The sequence below is a fragment of the Anabrus simplex genome, chromosome 4 (genome assembly GCF_040414725.1).
Source record: "Anabrus simplex isolate iqAnaSimp1 chromosome 4, ASM4041472v1, whole genome shotgun sequence".
NCBI classification, from domain to species: domain Eukaryota; kingdom Metazoa; phylum Arthropoda; class Insecta; order Orthoptera; family Tettigoniidae; genus Anabrus; species Anabrus simplex.
This window is the reverse complement of record NC_090268.1, coordinates 421,978,176-422,000,101: the sequence shown is the minus strand read 5'-3', so window position 1 is coordinate 422,000,101 and position 21,926 is coordinate 421,978,176. Positions and strand designations below refer to the sequence as shown.

Here is a 21,926-nt window from a genome sequence, read left to right as displayed (position 1 = left end):
AAGCCTGCCTCGACCTCTTCATGTGTTTCACCACCTAGCAAGAAGTTGTACACATAAAAGAGTCCATGGAAGTTCTGGCATCAGCTGCTCTCTCAGATAATTAATGACAGTGTTAAGTAGAATGGGACTTATGGCTGAACCTTTATGTATAGTTAGTTAGGCGACTACCGAATTATCAACATAAAATCAAACAGGGGAAATGCAGGAGTTGGTTTAATAATGAATAAGAAAATAGGGCAGCGGGTAAGCTACTATGACCAGCATAGTGAAAGAATTATTGTCGTCAAGATAGACACCAAACCAATGCCCACCACAATAGTGCAGGTCTATATCCCTACTAGTTCAGCGGATGATGAAGAAATCAAAAGAATATACGAGGAGATAGAAGATTTAATACAATATGTAAAAGGTGACGAGAATCTAATTGTGATGGGAGACTGGAATGCATTGGTAGGCCAAGGAAGAGAAGGTAGTACGGTAGGAGAATTTGGATTGGGACAAAGGAACGAAAGAGGAAGTCAGCTGGTTGAATTCTGCACTGATCATAATTTAGTCCTTGCCAATACTTGGTTCAAACACCACAAACGATGGCTGTATACCTGGACGAGACCTGGAGACACTGGAAGGTATCAAATAGACTTCATTATGATTAGGCAGAGATTCAGAAACCAGGTGTTGGATTGCAAAACTGTCGCAGGAGCAGACGTGGACTCTGACCACAACTTGTTGGTCATGAAATGCCATCTGAAGTTGAAGAAATTGAAGACAGGAAAGAATGCAAAAAGATGGGATCTAGACAAGTTGAAAGAAAAGAGTGTGAGGGATTGTTTCAAGGAACATGTTGCAAAAGAACTAAATGAAAACGCGGAAGGAAACGCTATAGAGGAAGAGTGGAGAATCATGAAAAATGAAGTCAGTAGGGCTGCTGAAGAAATGTTAGGAAGGAAGAAAATATCAACTAAGAATCAGTGGATAACTCAGGAGATACTAGACCTGATTGATGAACGACGAAAATACAACAATGCTAGAAATGAAGAGGGCAGAAAAGAATACAGGCGATTGAAGAATCAAGTGGATAGAAAGTGCAAGGTAGCTAAGGAAGAATGGCTGAAGGAGAAGTGCAAGGATGTCGAAGGCTGTATGGTGTTGGGAAAGGTAGATGCTGCATACAGGAAAATCAAGGAAACCTTTGGAGAAAGGAAATCTAGGTGTATGAATATTAAGAGCTCAGATGGAAAGCCACTTCTAGGGAAAGAAAACAAAGCAGAAAGATGGCAGGAGCATATCCAACAGTTGTATCAAGGTAAAGATGTAGATAATTTGGTTCTGGAACATGAAGAGGCTGTTGATACTGATGAAATGGGAGACCCAATTTTGAGGTCAGACTTTGACAGAGCTGTGAGTGACCTCAATAGGAACAAGGCACCTGGAATTGATGACATTCCCTCTGAATTACTCACTGCCTTAGGAGAAACCAGCATGGCAAGGTTATTTCATTTAGTGTGCAAGATGTATGAGACAGGAGAAGTCCCATCCGATTTTCGGCAGAATGTTGTTATACCTATTCCCAAGAAAGCCGGTGCTGACAGGTGTGAAAACTACCGCACCATTAGTTTAGTATCTCATGCCTGCAAAATTTTAACATGTATTATTTACAGAAGAATGGAAAAACAAGTTGAAGCTGAGTTGGGAGAAGATCAATTTGGCTTCAGAAGAAATGTAGGAACACGTGAAGCAATTCTGACTTTACGTCTGATCTTAGAGGATCGAATCAAGAAGGACAAGTCCATGTACATGGCATTTGTAGATCTAGAAAAGGCATTCGATAATGTTGATTGGACCAAGCTATTTATGATTCTGAAGCTGATAGGGATCAGATACTGAGAATGAAGAATTATCTACAATCTGTATAAATATCAGTCTGCAGTGATAAGAATCGAGGGCTTTGAAAAAGAAGCAGCAATCCAGAAAGGAATGAGGCAAGGCTGCAGTTTGTCCCCTCTCCTTTTCAATGTTTACATAGAACAGGCAGTAAAGGAAATCAAAGAGAAATTTGGAAAGGGAATCACAGTCCAGGGAGAGGAAATCAAAACCTTGAGATTTGCCGATGATATTGTTATTTTATCTGAGACTGCAGAAGATCTCGAGAAGTTGCTGAATGGTATGGATGAAGTCTTGGTTAAGGAGTACAAGATGAAAATAAATAAGTCCAAAACAAAAGTAACGGAGTGCAGTCGAACGAAGGCAGGTGATGTAGGAAATATTAGATTAGGAAATGAAGTCTTAAAGGAAGTAGATGAATGTTGTTACTTGGGTAGTAAAATAACTAACGATGGCAGAAGTAAGGAGGACATAAAATGCAGACTAGCACAAGCAAGGAAGAGCTTTCATAAGAAAAGACATTTGCTCACTTCAAGCATTGATATCGGAATTAGAAAGATGTTTTTGAAGACTTTCGTGTGGAGCATGGCATTGTATGGAAGTGAAACATAGACGATAACTAGCTCAGAAAGAAAGAGAATAGAAGCTTTTGAAATGTGGTGTTACAGAAGAATGCTGAAGGTGAGATGGATACATCGAATCACGAATGAAGAGATACTGAATCGAATTGGTGAGAGGAGATCGATTTGGCTAAATTTGACGAGAAGAAGAGATAGAATGATAGGACACATCTTAAGACACCCAGGACTTGTTCAGTTGGTTTTTGAAGGAAGTGTAGGTGGTAAGAATGGTAGGGGTAGACCAAGGTATGAATATGACAAGCAAATTAGAGCAGATGTAGGATGCAATAGCTACGTAGAAATGAAAAGGTTAGCACAGTATAGGGTGGCATGGAGGCTGCATCAAACCAGTCTATGGACTGATGACTCAAACAACAACAGTTATAAATAATTTATTAATCACTTATTAGATTACTAATAAATTACTGTTTTATAGTGGGTTCGAGCCCCACTGTCGGCAGCCCTGAAGATGGTTTTGCGTGGTTTCCCATTTTCACACCAGGCAAATGCCGGGGCTGTACCTTAATTAAGGCCACGGCCGCTTCCTTCCACTTCCTAGATCTTTCCTATCCCATCATCGGCATAAGACATATCTGTGTCGGTGCGACGTAAAGCAAATAGCAAAAAAAAAACAAAAAAAAAACCTGTTTTATACTATGCATGATATTTTTAAAATGTTTAGCAGATAAAACTCAATATTCATATCTTGCCTACTTATATGCACACTCAACTCTTGATTTACTGTAATCAGATCAACCACTTGCAGCTTAACCGCAATATCAAAAACACTGAAAGTGCATGAGTGTTAGGGGTTACAGTAGCACAGAATCACAAAGGGTCAGGATAATATTGCCAAGTCGTAATAGTAGCAGGACTGGCTTGACTTTGAAGTTATTTGTAGCTGGTGTATCACCGGCCGCAGCACTTGATCTACTCAACACCATCCCACTCTCAGTCACTGTCTTGTTTTTGTTCAGAGCAGTTCAGTTCGCAAACAATGGTAACCGAATGGAAGCGTGTCATTTTGATGATTCAACAGAAGCTGGATACTGTACAAAATATAGAAAGAGGTTCTACTGTTAAACAGGTGTGTGTCCAATATAACGTCGGTGATTCTACCGTGAGGGATATTTTACGCAACAAAGACAAACTTCTATCATTTGCTTGCTCGTCCGATGCAAACAGTGGTATAGCAACCTGAAAAACTATGAAAAAATCTAAGTTTGAAAAGCTTGTTTTCACAACAGCGAGCTTAAGGGACTCCAGTATCGGGACCAATCTGTATGACTAAAGCGAAGTTTCTCTTCGAAGCTCTTGGAATGGAGGGTGATTTTGATGCATCATCTGGATGGTTTACACGCTTTAAATAGCGACATGGCATCCGTGATATCAGTGTAAAAGGTGAGTTGTTAAGTGGAATTACAGAAGCTGCTCAAGAGTTCAATTCGGACTTTGAAAAATTTCTGGATGAGTGTTTGGTCCCGGAACAAATTTACAATGCAGATGAATCTGGCCTGTATTGGCAATGCCTATCAACCCGTACTCTTGTTTTCAAACAGGAGCGTTGTGCACCAGGCTATAAAGCATCTAAAGAAAAGATAACGATTATGACCTGCGCGAACTGTACTTTCAGTACGCCTGTACTATTTTTTTATGAATTAACCGCGGTTTTACTTATCTGGGAAGCCTTACCCCTACATTATCCCAGTTAATTGAGAGTTAAGTGAATATATATATTAATTTAATATTTTCAGTTAACATGTTTTTGTTTGAGTCATCAGTCCATAGACTGGTTAGATGCAGCTCTCCATGCCACCCTATCCTGTGCTAACCTTTTCATTTCTACATAACTACTGCATCCTACATCTGCTCTAATCTGTTTGTCATATTTATACCTTGGTCTACCCCTACCGTTCTTACCACCTACACTTCCTTCAAAAACCATCTGAACAAGTCCTGGGTGTCTTAAGATGTGTCCTATCATTCTATCTCTTCTTCTCATCAAATTTAGCCAAATCGATCTCCTCTCGCCAATTCGATTCAATATCTCTTCATTTGTGATTCGATCTATCCATCTCACCTTCAGCACTCTTCTGTAATACCACATTTCAAAAGCTTCTATTCTCTTTCTTTCTGAGCTAGTTATCGTCTATGTTTCACTTCCATACAATGCCACGTTCCACACAAAATTCTTCAAAAACATCTTTCTAATTCCTATATCAATGTTTGAAGTGAACAAATTTCTTTTCTTAAGAAAGCTATCCCTTGCTTGTGCTAATCTGCATGTTATGTCCTTACTTCTGCCATTGTTAGTTATTTTACTACCCAAGTAACAATATTCATCTACTTCCTTTAAGACTTAATTTCCTAATTTAATATTTCCTGCATCACCTGCCTTCGTTCAACTGCACTCCATTACTTTTGTTTTGGACTTATTTATTTTCATCTTGTACTCCTTACCCAAGACTTCGTCCATACCATTCAGCAGATTCTCGAGATCTTCTGCAGTCTCAGATAAAATAACAATACCGAGCTCGATAGCTGAGTCGCTTAAGTGCGGCCAGTATCCAGTATTCGGGAGACAGGTGGTTCGAACCCCACTGTCGGCAGCCCTGAAGATGGTTTTCCGTGGTTTCCCATTTTCACACCAGGCGAATGCTGGGGCTGTACCTTAAGGCCATGGCCGCTTCCTTCCCACTCCTAGCCCTTTCCTGTCCCATCGTCGCCATAAGACCTATCTGTGTCGGTGCGACATAAAGCAAAAAAACAAACAAACAATATCATCGGCAAATCTCAAGGTTTTGATTTCCTCTCCTTGAATTGTAATTCCTTTTCCAAATTCCTCTTTGATTTCCTTTACTGCCTGTTCTAAGTAAACATTGAAAAGGAGGGGGGACAAACTGCAGCCTTGTCTCACTCCTTTCTGGATTACTGCTTCTTTTTCAAAGCCTTCAATTCTTATCACTGCAGACTGATTTTTATACAGATTGTAGATAATTCTTCGTTCTCAGTATCTGATCCCAATCACCTTCAGAATCTTAAATAACTTGGTCCAATCAACATTATCGAATGCCTTTTCTAGATCTACAAATGCCATGTACGTGGGCTTGTCCTTCTTGATTCGATCCTTAAGATCAGACGTAAAGTCAGGATTGCTTCATGTGTTCCTACATTTCTTCTGAAGCCAAATTGATCTTTTCCCAACTCAGCTTCAACTTGTTTTTCCATTCTTCTGTAAATAATACGTGTTAAAATTTTGCAGGTATGAGATACTAAACTAATGGTGCAATAGTTTTCACACCTGTCAGCACCGGCTTTTTGGGAATAGGTATAACAACATTCTGCCAAAAATCGGATGGGACTTCTGCTGTCTCATATATCTTACACACTAAATGGAATAACCTTGCCATGCTGGTTTATCCTAAGGCAGTCAGTAACTCAGAGGGAATGTCATCAATTCCAGATGCCTTGTTCCTATTTAGGTCGCTAACAGCTCTGTCAAACTCTGACCTCAAAATTGGGTCTCCCATTTCATCAGCATCAACAGCCTCTTCTTGTTCCAGAACCAAATTATCTACATCTTCACCTTGATACAACTGTTGGATATGTTCCTGTCACTTTCTGCTTTGTCTTCTTTCCCTAGAAGTGGCTTTCCATCTGAGCTCTTAATATTCATACACCTAGATTTCCTTTCTCCAAAGGTTTCCTTGATTTTCCTGTATGCAGCATCTACCTTTCCTAGGACCATACAACCTTCAACATCCTTGCACTTCTCCTTCAGCCATTCTTCCTTAACTACTTTGCACTTTCTATCCACTTCATTCTTTAATCACTTGTATTCTTTTCTGCCCTCTTCATTTCTAGCATTCTTGTATTTTCGTCGTTCATCAATCAGGTCTAGTATCTCCTGAATTATCCACTAATTATTAGTTGATCTTTTCTTCCTTCCTAACATTTCTTCAGCAGTCCTGCTGACTTCATTTTTCATAACTATCCACTCTTCCTCTACTGTGTTTCCTTTAGCCTTTTCATTTAGTCCTTTTGCAACATGTTCCTTGAAACAATCCTTCACACTCTTTTCTTTCAACTTGTATAGATCCCATCTTTTTGCATTCTTTCCTTTCTTCAATTTCTTTAGCTTCAGATGGCATTTCATGACCAACAAGTTGTGGTCAGAGTCCACGTCTGCTCTTAGGAAAATTTTGCAATCCAACACCTGGTTTCTGAATCTCTGCCTAATCATAATAAAGTCTATTTGATACCTTCCGGAGTCTCCAGGTCTCGTCCACATATAAAGCCGCCGTTTGTGGTGTTTGAACCAAGTATTGGCAAAGACTAAATTATGATCAGTCCAGAATTCAACCAGCCGACTTCCTCTTTTGTTCCTTTGTCCCAATCCGAATTCTCCTACTGTACTACCTTGTCTTCTTTGGCCTACCACTGCATTCCAGTCTCCTGTCACAATTAGATTCTCGTCACCTGTCACATATTGTATTAAATCTTCTATCTCTTCATATGTTCTTTCGATTTCCTCATCATCCGCTGAGCTAGTAGGCATGTAAACCTTCTCTATTGTGGTGGGCATTAGTTTGGTGTCTATCTTGACGACAATAATTTTTTCACTATGCTGGTCGTAGTAGCTTACCCGCTGCCCTATTTTCTTATTCACTATTAAACCAACTCCTGCATTTCCTCTGTTTGATTTTGTGTTGATAATTCAGTAGTTGCCTGACCAAAAATCCTGTTCTTCCTGCCAACGTACTTCACTTATACCAACTGCATATAACTTTAGTCTATCCATCTCCCTTTTCAGATTCTCTAATCTACCACAACGATTCAAACTTCTAACATTCCACGCTCCAATTCGCAGAATGTCAGTATCTATCTTACTGATGATCGCCCACTCTCGTGTAGTCCCCACCCGGAGATCCGAATGGGGGAGTAGTTTACCTCCGGAATATTTTACCCATGGGGAATCCATCATCAGTACATCATTCATACAGAGAGAGCTGCATGTCCTCGGGAGTTAGTTACGGCTGTAGTTAACCATTGCTTTCAGCCGTAGCAGTATCAACACAGCTAAGCCATGTTGAGTATTATTACATGGCCATATCAGTCAATAATCCAGACTGCCGCCCTTGCAACTTCCGAAAGCTGCTACCCCCCTTTCGATGAACCATTCCTTAGTCTGGTCTCTCGACAGATACCAATCCGATACGGTTGCACCTGCGGCTCGGCTATCTGCTTCATTGGGACACACAAGCCTCCCCACCATGGCAAGGTCACACGGTTCATAGGGGAGGTTGGTTAACGTATGGTCATACTTTAAGTATGTACAGATATATATAAAAGCCGTGAACAACTTTCTGTAAATAGTGTATTAAACTGGTTAGTTATAAGAGAAAGCCACCTGGCCTTAATCTTGCCAGGATCGATCAGTCGGTCGATCGATCCATCAATCAATCAATCAATCAATCAATCAATCAATCAATCAATCAATCAATCAATCAATCAATCAATCAATCAATCAATCAATCAATCAATCAATCAATCCCCTTGTTTCACAAACAATGACAAACTCTATTACAGTAATTACTTACGGGGTCATTGCTAGCACTTTCTTCTTCTCTGTGCCCTGCTTATCCTTAGCATTGGTTTCTGAAGGCTTGCTTTCTTCCTGCTGAGTTTCTGAGTGAATCGAGTTCTCATCACCATCTCCGTCTTTTGAGTCAGCCCCTTCTTCGCCCTGGGAAGCAAAAAGACCCAAGTAGTATATCTTACTGAAATCCAATAATTTATTGAACCTGCACCTGGCTTGCTGCAATGGAGAACTGATTAGAACTAATAATTTATTGAAAATGATAGTAGCTACTCATAAATTCTATATAAAGTTTCATTTTCTTTAACTTTGTAGTAAAGAGAAGGGAGTGAAATAGGAATAGCACTGCCATGAAGGATAATCTAGTCCTCTTATATTTAATAGCTTGATGGTTAGAAGCAACAGTTGGCAAAGTAATGTAAAAGATGAAAGGGATGAGCTCTGGAGAAAGAGAAAAATCTATAATATTAAAACCAGCATGATGGAAAAAAGAATATTAGCAAAAGCAAAAACTTCTAAAACCAATAAGCAAAGTTATCTGCATACAGGCTAAGAAAGCCCTTAAAGGAGTAGAAGCTTCCACTATTTGTAATCTCGACACTAAATGGGGTGAATAGTTAGATCTGTGTCCAGCCGCCTTTAATCAAGGCCAACTAGATATACAGGCCATAAGGCTCCCCCTCCACTTCCAGCGCTACGTCACACGAATAGCCATCCGCTTCATTTTTCGCCAGTGGCTTGTAGGCTGATTTGAACCTCGCAGCAGTAAGGCTATCAATGGTGTTGAATGACTTAAACTTGTGTGAACATTGTGAATAATGCCCACGTCGTGTTGTGTACCTGGTTGTAGAAGCAACTATAGGTTATCAGGTAGTATGCATAATTTCTGATAATAACAGTGTTAATAGAAAAATGTTTGAAAAGCTGTGCAAAAGCAATTTACAGACCACTTTTCAAAATCCATTTGAAGAAACACAAAATATTTTTTTTGTAATGTTCGATACTGTTCATTTATTTAAAAGCTTAAGAAATAACTGGCTTAATCAAGCCGATAACTTACAAACTTTCGCGTTTCCTGACTTTGACAACCCTGAGTCAGACAAAAAATGTTTTGCTAGTGTTGGTCACCTTAAACAGCTCCACAGAGGAGAAGAGAATGATGTAGTTAAGCTTGCTCCTGCCCTGAACCAAAAAGTGTTGTACCCAACTTCATTAGAGCGACAAAATGTAAACCTTTGTTCTAAGCTCTTCGATGAGAAAAATGTCACCGCTTTAAAACACTTTGATAAAAATAAAAAATGGAGATGGTTTTAAAAGCACAGCTGTATTCTTAGAAATAATTCTTCAGTAGTGGAAGATTGTTAATGTTAAGCATGCTTTCAAAGGCGACAGATTTAACGACCCTCATTGTAACGCAATATTTTCAATTCATGACGACAATGTTTTATTTCTGCGCAAGTTTTAACATGGTTAATTAAATTGGATAATCTGTCTGTTCAAGGGGAGATTACACAAAAAAACAGAGAGTCGTCATGGAAAATTTACTAATGAAACTCAAACAGCCTTAGTTCACACTACAAAAACTATTTTAGAGTTAATAAATTTCTTGAAAACAAGTTTAGGATTCAAGTATGTATTGTTAGGGAAATTTCAAACTGACGAATTGGAAGCAAGATTTGGGCAGTGCAGGGAAATGAGTGGTGCCTGCTACCATATTTCAGTGAAGCAAATCCTTGAGTCAGAACGAAAATTGAAAGTCCTGACGGTAATAAATGCATACTCTGCTAAACATGCAGCCATCCCTATTAGTGATATTTCATTAAATAAGTATGTGGATTGCAAGAGCTCGGATTGTAAAAGCTTCAAACCAACAGACATTTCACATTTTGAAAATGTGGTATTTGAGTTAAATGATGTTATTGTATCTGAAATTTTTTTGTTAGGTCTAGTTTATATTGGTGGATATATTATTATTATTATTATTTGTAAAATAATTATGAAAAATCATACATGTATAAATTGTCAAGATATTTTATTGTTAAATAATGATAATGTAACGTCAGATGTGTTAAATTTAAAGTTAAAAACTTCATGATTGTTCCGTATTGAATAGAGAAATAAGAAGATGTACAATCTTATAGGGAAGGATCCACCTTTCAATACTCCGTAGTAAGTTGAACTAAAAAGTAGTTACAACCTGTTTATTGGGACCGGTTTCAACACATTTCAAGTGTCATCATCAGCCAATTAGCGAAGATCTTAAAACAACTAATATATTGAACCCAGGCAAAATATTAACATTGTATCATATCGTAGCAATTCAGTTAATGTTCAAAACATTAACTACATTAACTGAATTGCTACGATATGATACAATGTTAATATTTTGCCTGTGTTCAATATATTAGTTGTTTTAAGATCTTCGCTAATTGGCTGATGATGACACTTGAAATGTGTTGAAACCGGTCCCAATAAACAGGTTGTAACTACTTTTTAGTTCAACTTACTACGGAGTATTGAAAGGTGGATCCTTCCCTATAATATTGTACATCTTCTTAGATGTGTTAAAGCCGGAGGACAATTTTTATTTCAATATAATTGACAGGGGAGCTTTGAAATATCCATCAGATTTTATTTTTAACATTTTGATCACACAGTTTAAATTATTTAGTGTACTTATAAGAGATAAATTTGAATCGAGGTTTTTACATGGTGATTCTCAAAGAAACATTCTGATTTTGCTTGTCAACAAAGTTCTGGAAAATGAAAACGTCATGTTTGAAACATGCAGTGATTGTAGAAGTAGTTTTTTTTTTATTTATTTTTTTTGCTAGGGGCTTTACGTCGCACCGACACAGATAGGTCTTATGGCGACGAGGAAGTAGTTTTAGAGATTACGTTGACAAATGTATATACATCTTTTGTAATATATTATTGAATAACTATAGAAATCGCAGACAAACTCGTGGCTAAGAAGAAGAAATCCTCAAGTAAGGATAGCCATAAATCGGCAAAGAAAAGGAAGATTGATAAACTGAAACCTTAAGAATTGTTAGATAAGTTTTAAGTTGAAGCCTAATTTCTCAGAAAGGTTCCAGACTATGTTGTGAATTGCTATCATGTATTTGCATAGTAACATTAAAACTGTTTTAATCTTTTGCATTAAACCGTGTTCCGTTACAAATGACAGACGTCACCTTAATTTTACGTAAATAAATGTACATAAACTGTTCCGCTAGTTTTCCCCCGCATAAAACTCGTGTAGTGCACAAGCCTAAGTAAAACCACAGTTGAAGGTGTGTTCAGTTATATCGTTAAGGTTCAATAAATTAATAATATCATGGAGACAGTGAGAGCGGGCCGTATACTACCACGCTGAACGCCAGCCACTCGCGTGACGTCACGGTCCGAGCCTTGTGGCCTGTCTATCTAGTGCGGCCTTGCTTTAACCAGGTACTCCTTTCTGTTGTGGTATGAGTGAACTCCATGGACATGTGCCACTTCAGAAGTTTTCAACTTCCACATGGGGAAATGAACCATTGTCCTTCTAGGTGAATCAAGCATGCCTATACTGCCTCAGCTAGAAAGCCCCCAAAAAGTGAATACAAGGGAACATACAAAAATCTAGGTGAAATATTCAAAAATGTAAACATGATCATATAGGTAAGAAATTGTACTTATGGTACATAATGAGGTCTTAGCAGTTCCCATATCTTCCTGAATGGAAGAAAGGCTGTAATGAAATGCATGATTTATTCATTCATTCATTCAATTATTTATTTATTTATTCATTCAATTATTTATTTATTTATTTATATATTTATTTATTTATTTATTTATTTATTTATTTATTTATTTATTTATTCAATTATTTATTCAATTATTTATTTATTTATTTATTTATTTATTTATTTATTTATTTATTTATTTATTTATTTATTTATTTATTTATTTATTTATTTATTTATTTATTTATTTATTTATTTATTTATTTATTTATTTATTTATTTATTTATTAGTGCCTTTTTTACAGGGAGAATATTTTTTAAGTAAAGACTGTTTCTCAATATCTGTACAGATATTCAAGAAGAGAATAAACAGCAACAGAGAAAATAAATGAAGTGTTGGAGGGCATTCGACCAGTGCAGGTTATTGTAAATAAAAAATGTGTGTGAATAAATTAATTCCATCCCCTGGTCTAAGGAGTTTGGACAGCCAGAGTAGGGGACTGCCTGTAGGGGTGAAGTACAGTGGGGACTTCGAGGGCCCTGGGACTGCTACGGTAGCTGTGAAGGCCCTTCAGGAACTCTGAAAAATGGTGGCAAAAGGGGCTCTGGTTAAGACGCAGCAGGTCGTTATGCTACTTAGGATCCAGAACGGGTAAAAAAAAAAAAATAGTAAATAAATAAATGCAATGTAAATATTAATCTTATGCCAGTTGTATAGTATCATTTGAAGTAATTCCACATACTGTATATCAGTTGACTATATTTGTAAGTAGTACAGGAGATATTATAAGTAGAATTTTGTAAACAATATAAATTTATTAAGGATGAGCTGTGTTTAATAGAAAACATTGTTAGTGTAAATTGTATAATATTGTATTATAGGAAAATTTTAGTGTACCATTTGCCACCGAGGTAGACACTTCATTTGCAAATAAAGAGATTTTGATTTGATTTTTGATTTTGATCTTTTGAAAACACTCATATTTGTAATTTTGCACATATGCACCTTATCCTGGCATCTCTTGCTCACAAAAGGCACCATTTGTAGACTCAGTGGCAGTGCATACACTTTTCACATCATCATCATCATCATCATCATCATCATCATCATCATCATTATCATCATCCTTGTTTCTGCTTATCCAGCTCCTACCAGGTCAGGGCATTTATGGCACTTCTCCACCTTCCTCTCTCTCTCTCCTTCCACCATTCCTTTTCCATCATTTTGTCCCAGTTCAGGTTTTTCTTCTTGCACTCCTCTTTATTGAATTGATCCACCTTGTTCTAGGTCTCCCACTCGCACTTTTTCCCTCGAACTTCATCTCGATCATCTGTTTTGGTATTCTTTCCTCCTTCCCCTTCTTTACATATCCAAACCATCTTAATCTACTCCTATTAATTCTCTCATTTAAGTTTTCCACTCCGACCTCCTTTCTCACATCTTCGTTTCTCAATCTCACTTTTCTTGTCTTTTCGATCATACTTCTGGCTTGAATTCTACTCTCCTCCCTACATGTCACTGTTCAGGTCTCAGCCACATACCCAAAGTCAATAATACATTTTGTACATGATCTCTTTACACTTCCTTGGTACTTCCTTATTCCAGACACTCTGGTAGAATGCATTGCCCTGCTGTACCCTCTTGCCAATCTCCATGTCCAGCTTTGTATTCTGCATCAATTCACTCAGTTACAAGTAACTATTCTCATTTTTGTTCTGTATTGAAGATGACGTATATCACAAATATTATAAAAATATTTAAAAATCCACCTATTCAATACAATACAATCCACTATTTTATGTGGTTAAAATTTATACATAGCACTTAAAAGTCTAAGGTACATGTTTCACCCTTTTTATGGGCATCATCAGCCTATATCAATCTTAAAGTTATTGGATATGGGACCTTTCTAATCTTATAAACTATAGAATAAAATGCTGAACAATGATCTCATAAAATATTATACAAGAACATCTAAAATAAGGACAATGCACAGAAAGTTTGTTAAGAATACTAAAAATTAACAGTTTAGAAGATTATAACTTGGTTAATCTTGAATATGTGAGCGTTTAAAACCAAAATGGATCCTCCTCTTATACACCATTAGGACTATGATGGCCTTGAGTGTGAAAGCACTTTCATCCAAGGGGGATATTTGTTCCACTCCCATGACATAAGTTCAAGATAGTAAGACCAATGTCAAATATATTTTTAAAAAACATGAGTTCAAGATAGTAAGACCAATGTCAAAAATATATTTTTTAAAGTGTGAATGTATCAAGTGTGTTAAAAAATATATGCACCTGATATATCAGAAAGTCGTAGAAAGAGGATGGGACTTCTTGTAGGAGACGTTGTTAATGATAAAATGTTGAGGTGTCAAAGCTAGCTGATGTCAATGCTTCGTTATGTTAGAACGGTAATCGATTGGTTCCAAAAGACGGTCAAGTGGGTATTACTATCCCTGTTGAAATATTTATTCGAAGAAATGATCGTGTTTTACTCGTACGGTGCGTTTTAAGTACGCCAGACTGTTCCAGCAGCGCTAGTTTGACTAATTTTTCTACTTCTTGTGTTATGATGTCCATAAAAAGGGTGATACATGTACCTTAGACTTTTAAGTGTTATGTATAAATTTTAACCACATAAAATAGTGGATTGTATTGTATTGAATAGGTGGTTTTATAAATATTATTAAAATATTTGTATATATCAATTCACTCACCAAGTATTTGAAACTGTCAACAATTTCAAGGCTTTGACCACCAATTTTTGCAATGCCTTTCCCTTGTCTTTCTCCTCTTTATATCACCATGGTCTTGCTTTTCTCTGCACTGATTTTCATATGATACTTTTCAATGTTCTTTTTCAGTGCATCAAGTTGTTCTTGCACTTCTTTGCTGTTTTTGCCCAGACCACAATATCATCCGCACATAGTGATAACTTCATCTCCCTATTCCCATATGCTTCATCTGTCTCCTTTACAATTTGCTTCATAACCATTAAAAACAAAAAAGGTGACAGTACACTCTGCTGTCTGAGACCAGTTTCATTTCTAAACCATTCTGTCTTTCCGAACGGAGTCTGCAGGCTGCTGACACAGTTTTTGTACATTGCTTGCACCATTCCTACAGTTTGTGTACCTAGTCTCTTTTTAACCATGGTTTCACACTTTATACTGTGAGACTAAAATATTCAGGGTAATCAAGTTGGCTCATCACACGGGAAAAAAAAAAAGGAGCGGTGACTGAGTTGGGGTCATGGCTGAAAGTTTTGATGTAGAATATGTAGTATGTGATAAATATTATTGAAATAATGTATCTGGTTAGCATAATTTCAAGGTGTTTCCAAATGGCTAGGGCTCCAGTTGTGCAAAACTCGCCTCACAATGCTCAGCCACCTTAACTTTGAGATGCTCCTGATAGGCCTTTTGCCTCTTGATATTGATGTATTTGGACAGTTTGGAATCCTTATAAGCTGTTCTTTTCTCTTTAATAATTTTGAAGCCATTCGTTGTCTAAACTTTGTTTTTACAATTTTTCTTTACGTTGCACCAATACAGATAGGTCTTATGGCGACGATGGGGTAGGAAAGGATTAAGAGTGGAAGGAAGTGTCCAGTATTTGCCTGGTGTGAAAATGGGGAAACCACGGAAAGTCACCTTCAGGGCTGCCAACAGTGGAGTTTGAACCCACTATCTCCTGAATGCAAGCTGATAGCTATGTGACTCAAACCACCCAGTCATTTGCTCGATCCCATATAGAGAAATATCATCACTTTTTTCAAGTCTACAAATGCCAATGTGTGTTTCCAAATTAAATTATCTGCGTTTTTCTATTAATATCTTCATAGTGAAATATGCATCAATGTAGGAAGACCCTTTTAGGGAACCTTGTTGTTCATTCCCTATTTTATCTCCATGATGTCTCTGCAACTTTTCTTTAATGTTGATATTTGCATAAATTTAACCTGAGTTAACAACATTAATTTCTTCATAATTTTTACCATTTTTACATCATGTATAAGCTATTTGAGATTTTGAAGGTGAACAGGATCAGATACCGAGAATACTTGATCTACAATCAGTACAAAAATCTTTGCAGTGATAAGAATCAAAGGCTATGAAAAAAAAAGGCAGCAATCAGAAAGGAGGAGGCAAGGCTGCAGTTTGTCCCCTCTCCTTTTCAATGTTTATATAGAACAGGCAGTAAAGGAAATCAACCCAAGGAGAGGCAATCAAAACTTTGACATTTGCCGATGATATTTTATCTGAGTCTGTAGAAGATCTGGAGAAACTGAGCGAGCTGGCTGTGCAGTTTGAGGTGTGCAGCTGTGAGTTTGCATTCCAGAGACAGTGGGTTCAAACCCCACTGTCGGCAGCCCTGAAGATGGTTTTCCATGGTTTCTCATTTTCACACCAGGCAAATGCTGGGGGCTGTACCTTAATTAAGGCCACGGCCGCTTCTCTCCCACTCCTAGCCCTTTCCTATCCCTTTGTCGCTGTAAGACCTATCTGTGTCGGTGCTATGTAAAGTAAGTCGTTAAAAAAAAAAAAAAAAAAGATCTGGAGAAATTGCTGCTGAATGGTATGGACTTAATCTTGGAGAAGGAATACAAGATAAAAACAAATAAATCCAAACCAAAAGTTACGGCGTGTAGTAGAATGGAGTTAGGTGATGCAGGAAATATTAGATTAGGAAATGAAGTCTTAAAGGAAGCAGATAATTATTGTTACTTGGGTAACTGAATAAATAATGATGGCAGAAGTACGGAGGACATAAAATGCAGACTAGCACAAGCAAAGAAGGCCTTTCTTAAGAAAAGAAATTTGCTCGCTTTTGAACATTGATATAGGAATTAAAAAGATGTTTTGAAGACTTTTGTCTGGACCGTTGCATTGTATGGAAGTGAAACATGGATGATAACTAGCCAGAAAGAGAGTTGATGCTTTTGAGATGTGGTATTACAGAAGAATGTTGAAGGCAAGATGGGTAGATCAAATCAAGAAAGAAGAGATAAACTAGATGAGCTCTATGGAGAAATTGAAATAATATATGTTATTAGTGATCATGAAGCTGTTTCTGTCATAGTTAATTAAATATGACAGAAAGGAAGGTCATAAAAGCAGAACTATTAGGCAGTACCATTTGGCTGATAAAACATCCATGAGGGAGTTTTTAGAAAGTAATTATGATTGGTGGAAAATGTTACATAAAAATGTAAACAGACTGTGGATCGGGTTTAAAGCAATTGTTGAGGAATGTGAAAACAGGTATGTACTTTAAAGGTTGTAAGGAATGGTAAAGATGCCCTCTATTATAACAGAGAAACAAAAGAGACTAAGAAGGAGGTGTAGGTTGGAAAGAAATGACAACAGACCATTCACAATTTTCACACCGTCATATTTTCTATATGTTGCAAGGTCAGTTCTCTACAAAATAGTGTCAGCAAATTTGGATTTCAAGAAGTTGTACTTTCCTAGGAACATAAAATATGAAGACATGTGCCAATGGTTTGACATTCTTGAGCTGATACCAGATTAATCTAATGAATTATTGGACCACATTGTCACAAGGAACAAGATATAGGTGTATTGTGCAATTCCTGAATCTAGCAGCAATCTATGGAGTGGTGACACACATTATATACTGCCAAAGAAAATGAAATTCAGACAGGCCTTTTCAACTCACAAGATTAATGCAACCACCTTTTGGTACAGATGGGTTTTTTTAATGGTGGACTTCATGCCACAAGACACAACAATTAACACAGTTACTGCTGCCTGTCTGAGTCTTGTTGTTTCACAATGCAAGACCCCACATGGCTGCTCAAACACATGCTCTTATTGAATCTCTAGGCTGGCAATAATTGAGTCACACCCATCCTATGGCCGACTTTGTACCCGATGACTAATGTGTCTAACTGTACCTCAAAAGGCTCTCCACACCAACAGCAAAGAGAAGATGATGGCTTTCCTCGCAGGCGAGAGACATTTATGATAAGGGTATACAGAAACTAATCCCATTCTACATCAAATGTTTAAATGGCAATGAAAACTATGTGAAAAAGTAATCAAAGGTCTGTAGAATCTGATAAAAAGTAATTTACTCAAAAATATTTATAAATTCATATTTTATCAAAATAGAGGTCCTTATCATAAGTTATGAATTTCATTATGGTCCTTATTGACAATTGATCACTATCAAAGGGTAGGATGGTTTTTGACTGACTGTTAAAAAGTATCTGGATTTTACAAAGTTCCACGGTGAACCAAAAGATGGCAGTACAGTATAGCATTGTGTATTTTGTTGGCTAAAATACGGCAGAGAAGCGGTGGGCGATACAATGTCATGTTGGGTCTCGCCTGACATGCGACTGGAACAGGAATATCGTAATGTCAGGTCTCACCCGACAGACGAGTGGTAAGGGTTAAACTAAATAACGCATCAAAAATGTTGTGGTTGATGGCAAACTATTTTGTTGTTTCTACAGCAGCCATTGTTTTTGAGTTGATTTGGGAGTTAGTGTTTACACAGAAAAGGCTACTGATATAATTTAAACCATTGATGAAGTCTGAATAACATATCCACACTTTAAACTAAATAACACATCAGGAATGTTGTGGTTGATGGCAAACTATTTTGTCGTTTCTATAGCAGCCATTGTTTTTTAGTTGATCTTGGAGTTGGTATCCTTTTCTGTGTAGACGAGCAACTTCATTGATATTCATGTTTGTTTAATAGTAATATGGGTCAAGACTTATGTAGCTTTAAGGGGAACATTTGTACTTTGAATAGGTTTTCCTTATCATCAATGTAGTGATCTATTGTTTAATTTATTTGGAGGTGAATGTCTGAAAAGAAAATAATTTGAAGTAAATAATTGAGAATATAAGGGAAACAAGAAGATCCAAGATAAATATGTATAGCTATATGAGACTCACTCCGATGTTGTTCGTAAGTTACGTACACTCATATAGCTATACATACGAAGTGTGTTTTTTAAGTAAGGTCCGTTTTGTTGTCGACACTAGTAGTTCGGATCAAAAATTAGATGTATGGCTTTTCAGGCGTTTTCTCTATTAACCAGCATTTCGTCTTAGGTCTGACACTAGACTCTTCAGAGTGGGATGTGTCAGACCCTACCCACTGATGCTGGGGTGTATGCAGGTGAACTTATCAGAAGCCTTTTATGAGGCACAGTCTGATAACTGCATAACTTCCGTGACAACGTGGCCGTGACAACGTCCATGATGAGGACCGCTCCGGTCGCCCTTCCTTGATTACAGATGATTTGGTGGCTTCAGTTGAAGCGAATATTCGTGAGAACAGGTCTCTCAAACGAATTTCATGAGGTGGTTTCTGAACACCTAAAGTTTAGGAAACTGTGCTCCTGTTGGGCCCCGAAACTCCTAACAGAGGACCACAAAAACCAAAGTTTGAGTGTGCAATGAAGTTCTTGGCTCGTTATGATGAAGAAGGTGACGGCTGCTTGAGTCAGGTCGTAACTGGAGACGAAACATGGGTTTTGCATATCACGCCCGAATCGAAGCAACAGAGCATGGAATGGAGACACACACTCGCCTGTAAAGGTGAAGGCAAAACAGACTCTGCCCCAGCGCAAAATCATGGTGTCGGTGTTTTGGGATAGGCATGGTGTTTTGGTGGTCGACTTCATGCAACGAGGAACCACTATCAATGCAGAAGCATACGGCCAAACCCTGAGAAAGCTACACAGAGTGATTCGAAACAAAAGATGCGGCATGCTGACAAAGGGAATTGTCCTTCTCCATGACAATGCAAGACCTCACACTGCAGGTCAGACCCGCGATCTATTGGACAGTTTTGGTTGGGAAGTTTTAGACCACTCACCCTACAGTCCTGATCTTGTGCCGAGCGATTACCATCTGTTCCTCCACCTCAAACATCACCTCAGTGGCAACCATTACAATGATGACGACGACGTGAAAACGGCAGTGAACTCTTCGTTATCGGAACAGGCGGCAAGTTTCTATGAAGAGGGTATTTTAAAATTGGTTACGAGATATGATAAGTGTTTGAACAAACTTGGCAACTATGTCAAAAAATAGAGTGAAGTATGTACTTTCTGAAAATGCATTTCCTTTTTTGAAATAGCCTTTCGATGTGTACTTATCTTCAAACGGACCTTACTTAAAAAACACGCCTCGTATTTATCTTGATCTTCTTGCTTCCCTTATATTCTTAATTATTTACTTCAAATTCTTTTCTTTTCAGGCATTCACCTCCAAATAAATTAAACAATAGATCACTACATTGATGATAAGAAAAACCTATTCAAAGTACAAATGTTCCCCTTAAAGCTACATAAGTCTTGACCCATATTACTACTGAACAAACATGAATATCAATCAAGTTGCTCGTCTACACAGAAAAGGATACCAACTCCCAGATCAACTCAAAAACAATGGCTGCTGTAGAAATGACAAAATAGTTTGCCATCAACCACAACATTCTTGATGTGCTATTTAGTTTAAAGTGTGGATATGTTATTCAGACTTCATCAATGGTTTAAATTAAGACTATAGATTGTGTCATATCAGTGTTTATATCATTATTGGTTATATTTGTGCTTATGTCTTCCAATTGGAGTGTGGCTGAAGATGACCCAATATATATGGGGTTAAAACTAGTCCCAGTTTTATAAGAAAATATACAAGCTAACAGCATAGGGTTCCTTACTTAAAAAGTACCCTTTGTATGTATCATTTGGTCATAGTCATGCATGAGTATTGCCATTATAAAAGTCTGGTAAGGAAACAAGTTTAAATGATGCACAAATTGAAGAGAATTTTTTCTGAGACTAATTAATAACCTCCTTTTGTTGCTCTTCCTCTGTAGCTTCTTCAGCTAGTGGTTCTGAACCTTCTTTTCCTGGTTCCTGGAAACGCACTTTGGTGGCTGTCTTGACATCAATGTTGTGATGATGATCTACTATTGCTTGTACCTGCACAAAAAACAAATTGCAATTAGGAAATCATTCAGGAGACCAATGTTTACTTGGCTAACTATACTGTATGTTGACTATAACTTATAAAAAAGAAAAACTACATTTTGCAAGGCTGCTTTCAACAGTGGAGATGATTAATAGAAACAAGAAATATTCTTTCATAGCTATGTATATGGGAGGGAGTTTTTAGATCAATATGTTAAGAAATTGGCCTGATACCTTGAGTAAATGGAAACTTTCTTTTTTGGAATGAACAATAACAATATAGTACGCACACAGAAATGTAGTGTATTTGTGCTGATAAAACACCAAAATCACAAATAAGAAGGAAATGTCCACAACAAATAAGGCACAAATTTTCACATTTTTCAACAGGCATAACAGGTATTTTATTATATACCCATTATTGTTATGTCCATTGGAAGTGTAAACTTGGATTTTGTATTTTTTAAATACATATTTTGACTTATGATTTTGTGTATTCTATTAGTAAATATTTTGATATATGTTTGAAGTGTTATAATTTTCATTACTACCAATTACTCAAGACAGGTAGGTATTTTATGTGTTGATGACTGGTTGAAAAGATTTTCTATACTTAGAACTATAGCCAGGTAGCACTGGACAATATGGTGTAAAGTCATCACTTGCGATAGTTTGCAAAATAACGAACACACTGGGGTCAGTGAAGCTGAAGCATAGACAGTCAACATTCATGCGAGACTGAGAAACATATACACTGCTGATTATCTTTAATTTCCTGCTTGTAAATCTAGAATTATATGTAGCTGAAAATTTATTCTGAAATTAATTGGATTACTGAAAGATTAGTGACAAGAGAGCAGGTATAACGTATCTTTCCAGATGTTGAAATATGGTCAGCATAAAAACTGTGTGCACTGCTCTACTACAAAGATGATAGATTCTTCCTGTCCTTACTAATGAAACTTAAAAAGACTGATGAAAATATTTTGTGTTTGTGCATTGCATGCATTCTATCCTGTGTCAAAAATTCTATCTTCAGTTATTTACAACTGAGTACAACTTCTTAAAACAATATTACTGTAATGGCCATTATCATTTATTAATACTACCATATTTTCACATAG

At 37.2% G+C, this 21,926-nt stretch overlaps 1 protein-coding gene across 2 annotated transcripts in view; it reads right to left on the bottom strand.

The window, feature by feature from the left end:
• kcc (solute carrier family 12 member kcc) overlaps positions 1-21,926 on the bottom strand; it is a 590,870-nt gene that overhangs the window by 26,099 nt on the left and 542,845 nt on the right. For both annotated transcript variants that reach the window (XM_067145914.2, XM_067145915.2), the window contains 2 exons: positions 20,683-20,814; positions 8,102-8,247 (listed from right to left, as the gene is read on the bottom strand). In XM_067145914.2, coding sequence (XP_067002015.2) covers positions 8,102-8,247; positions 20,683-20,814 — 278 coding nt within the window. The remainder of the gene's footprint in view (positions 1-8,101; positions 8,248-20,682; positions 20,815-21,926) is intronic.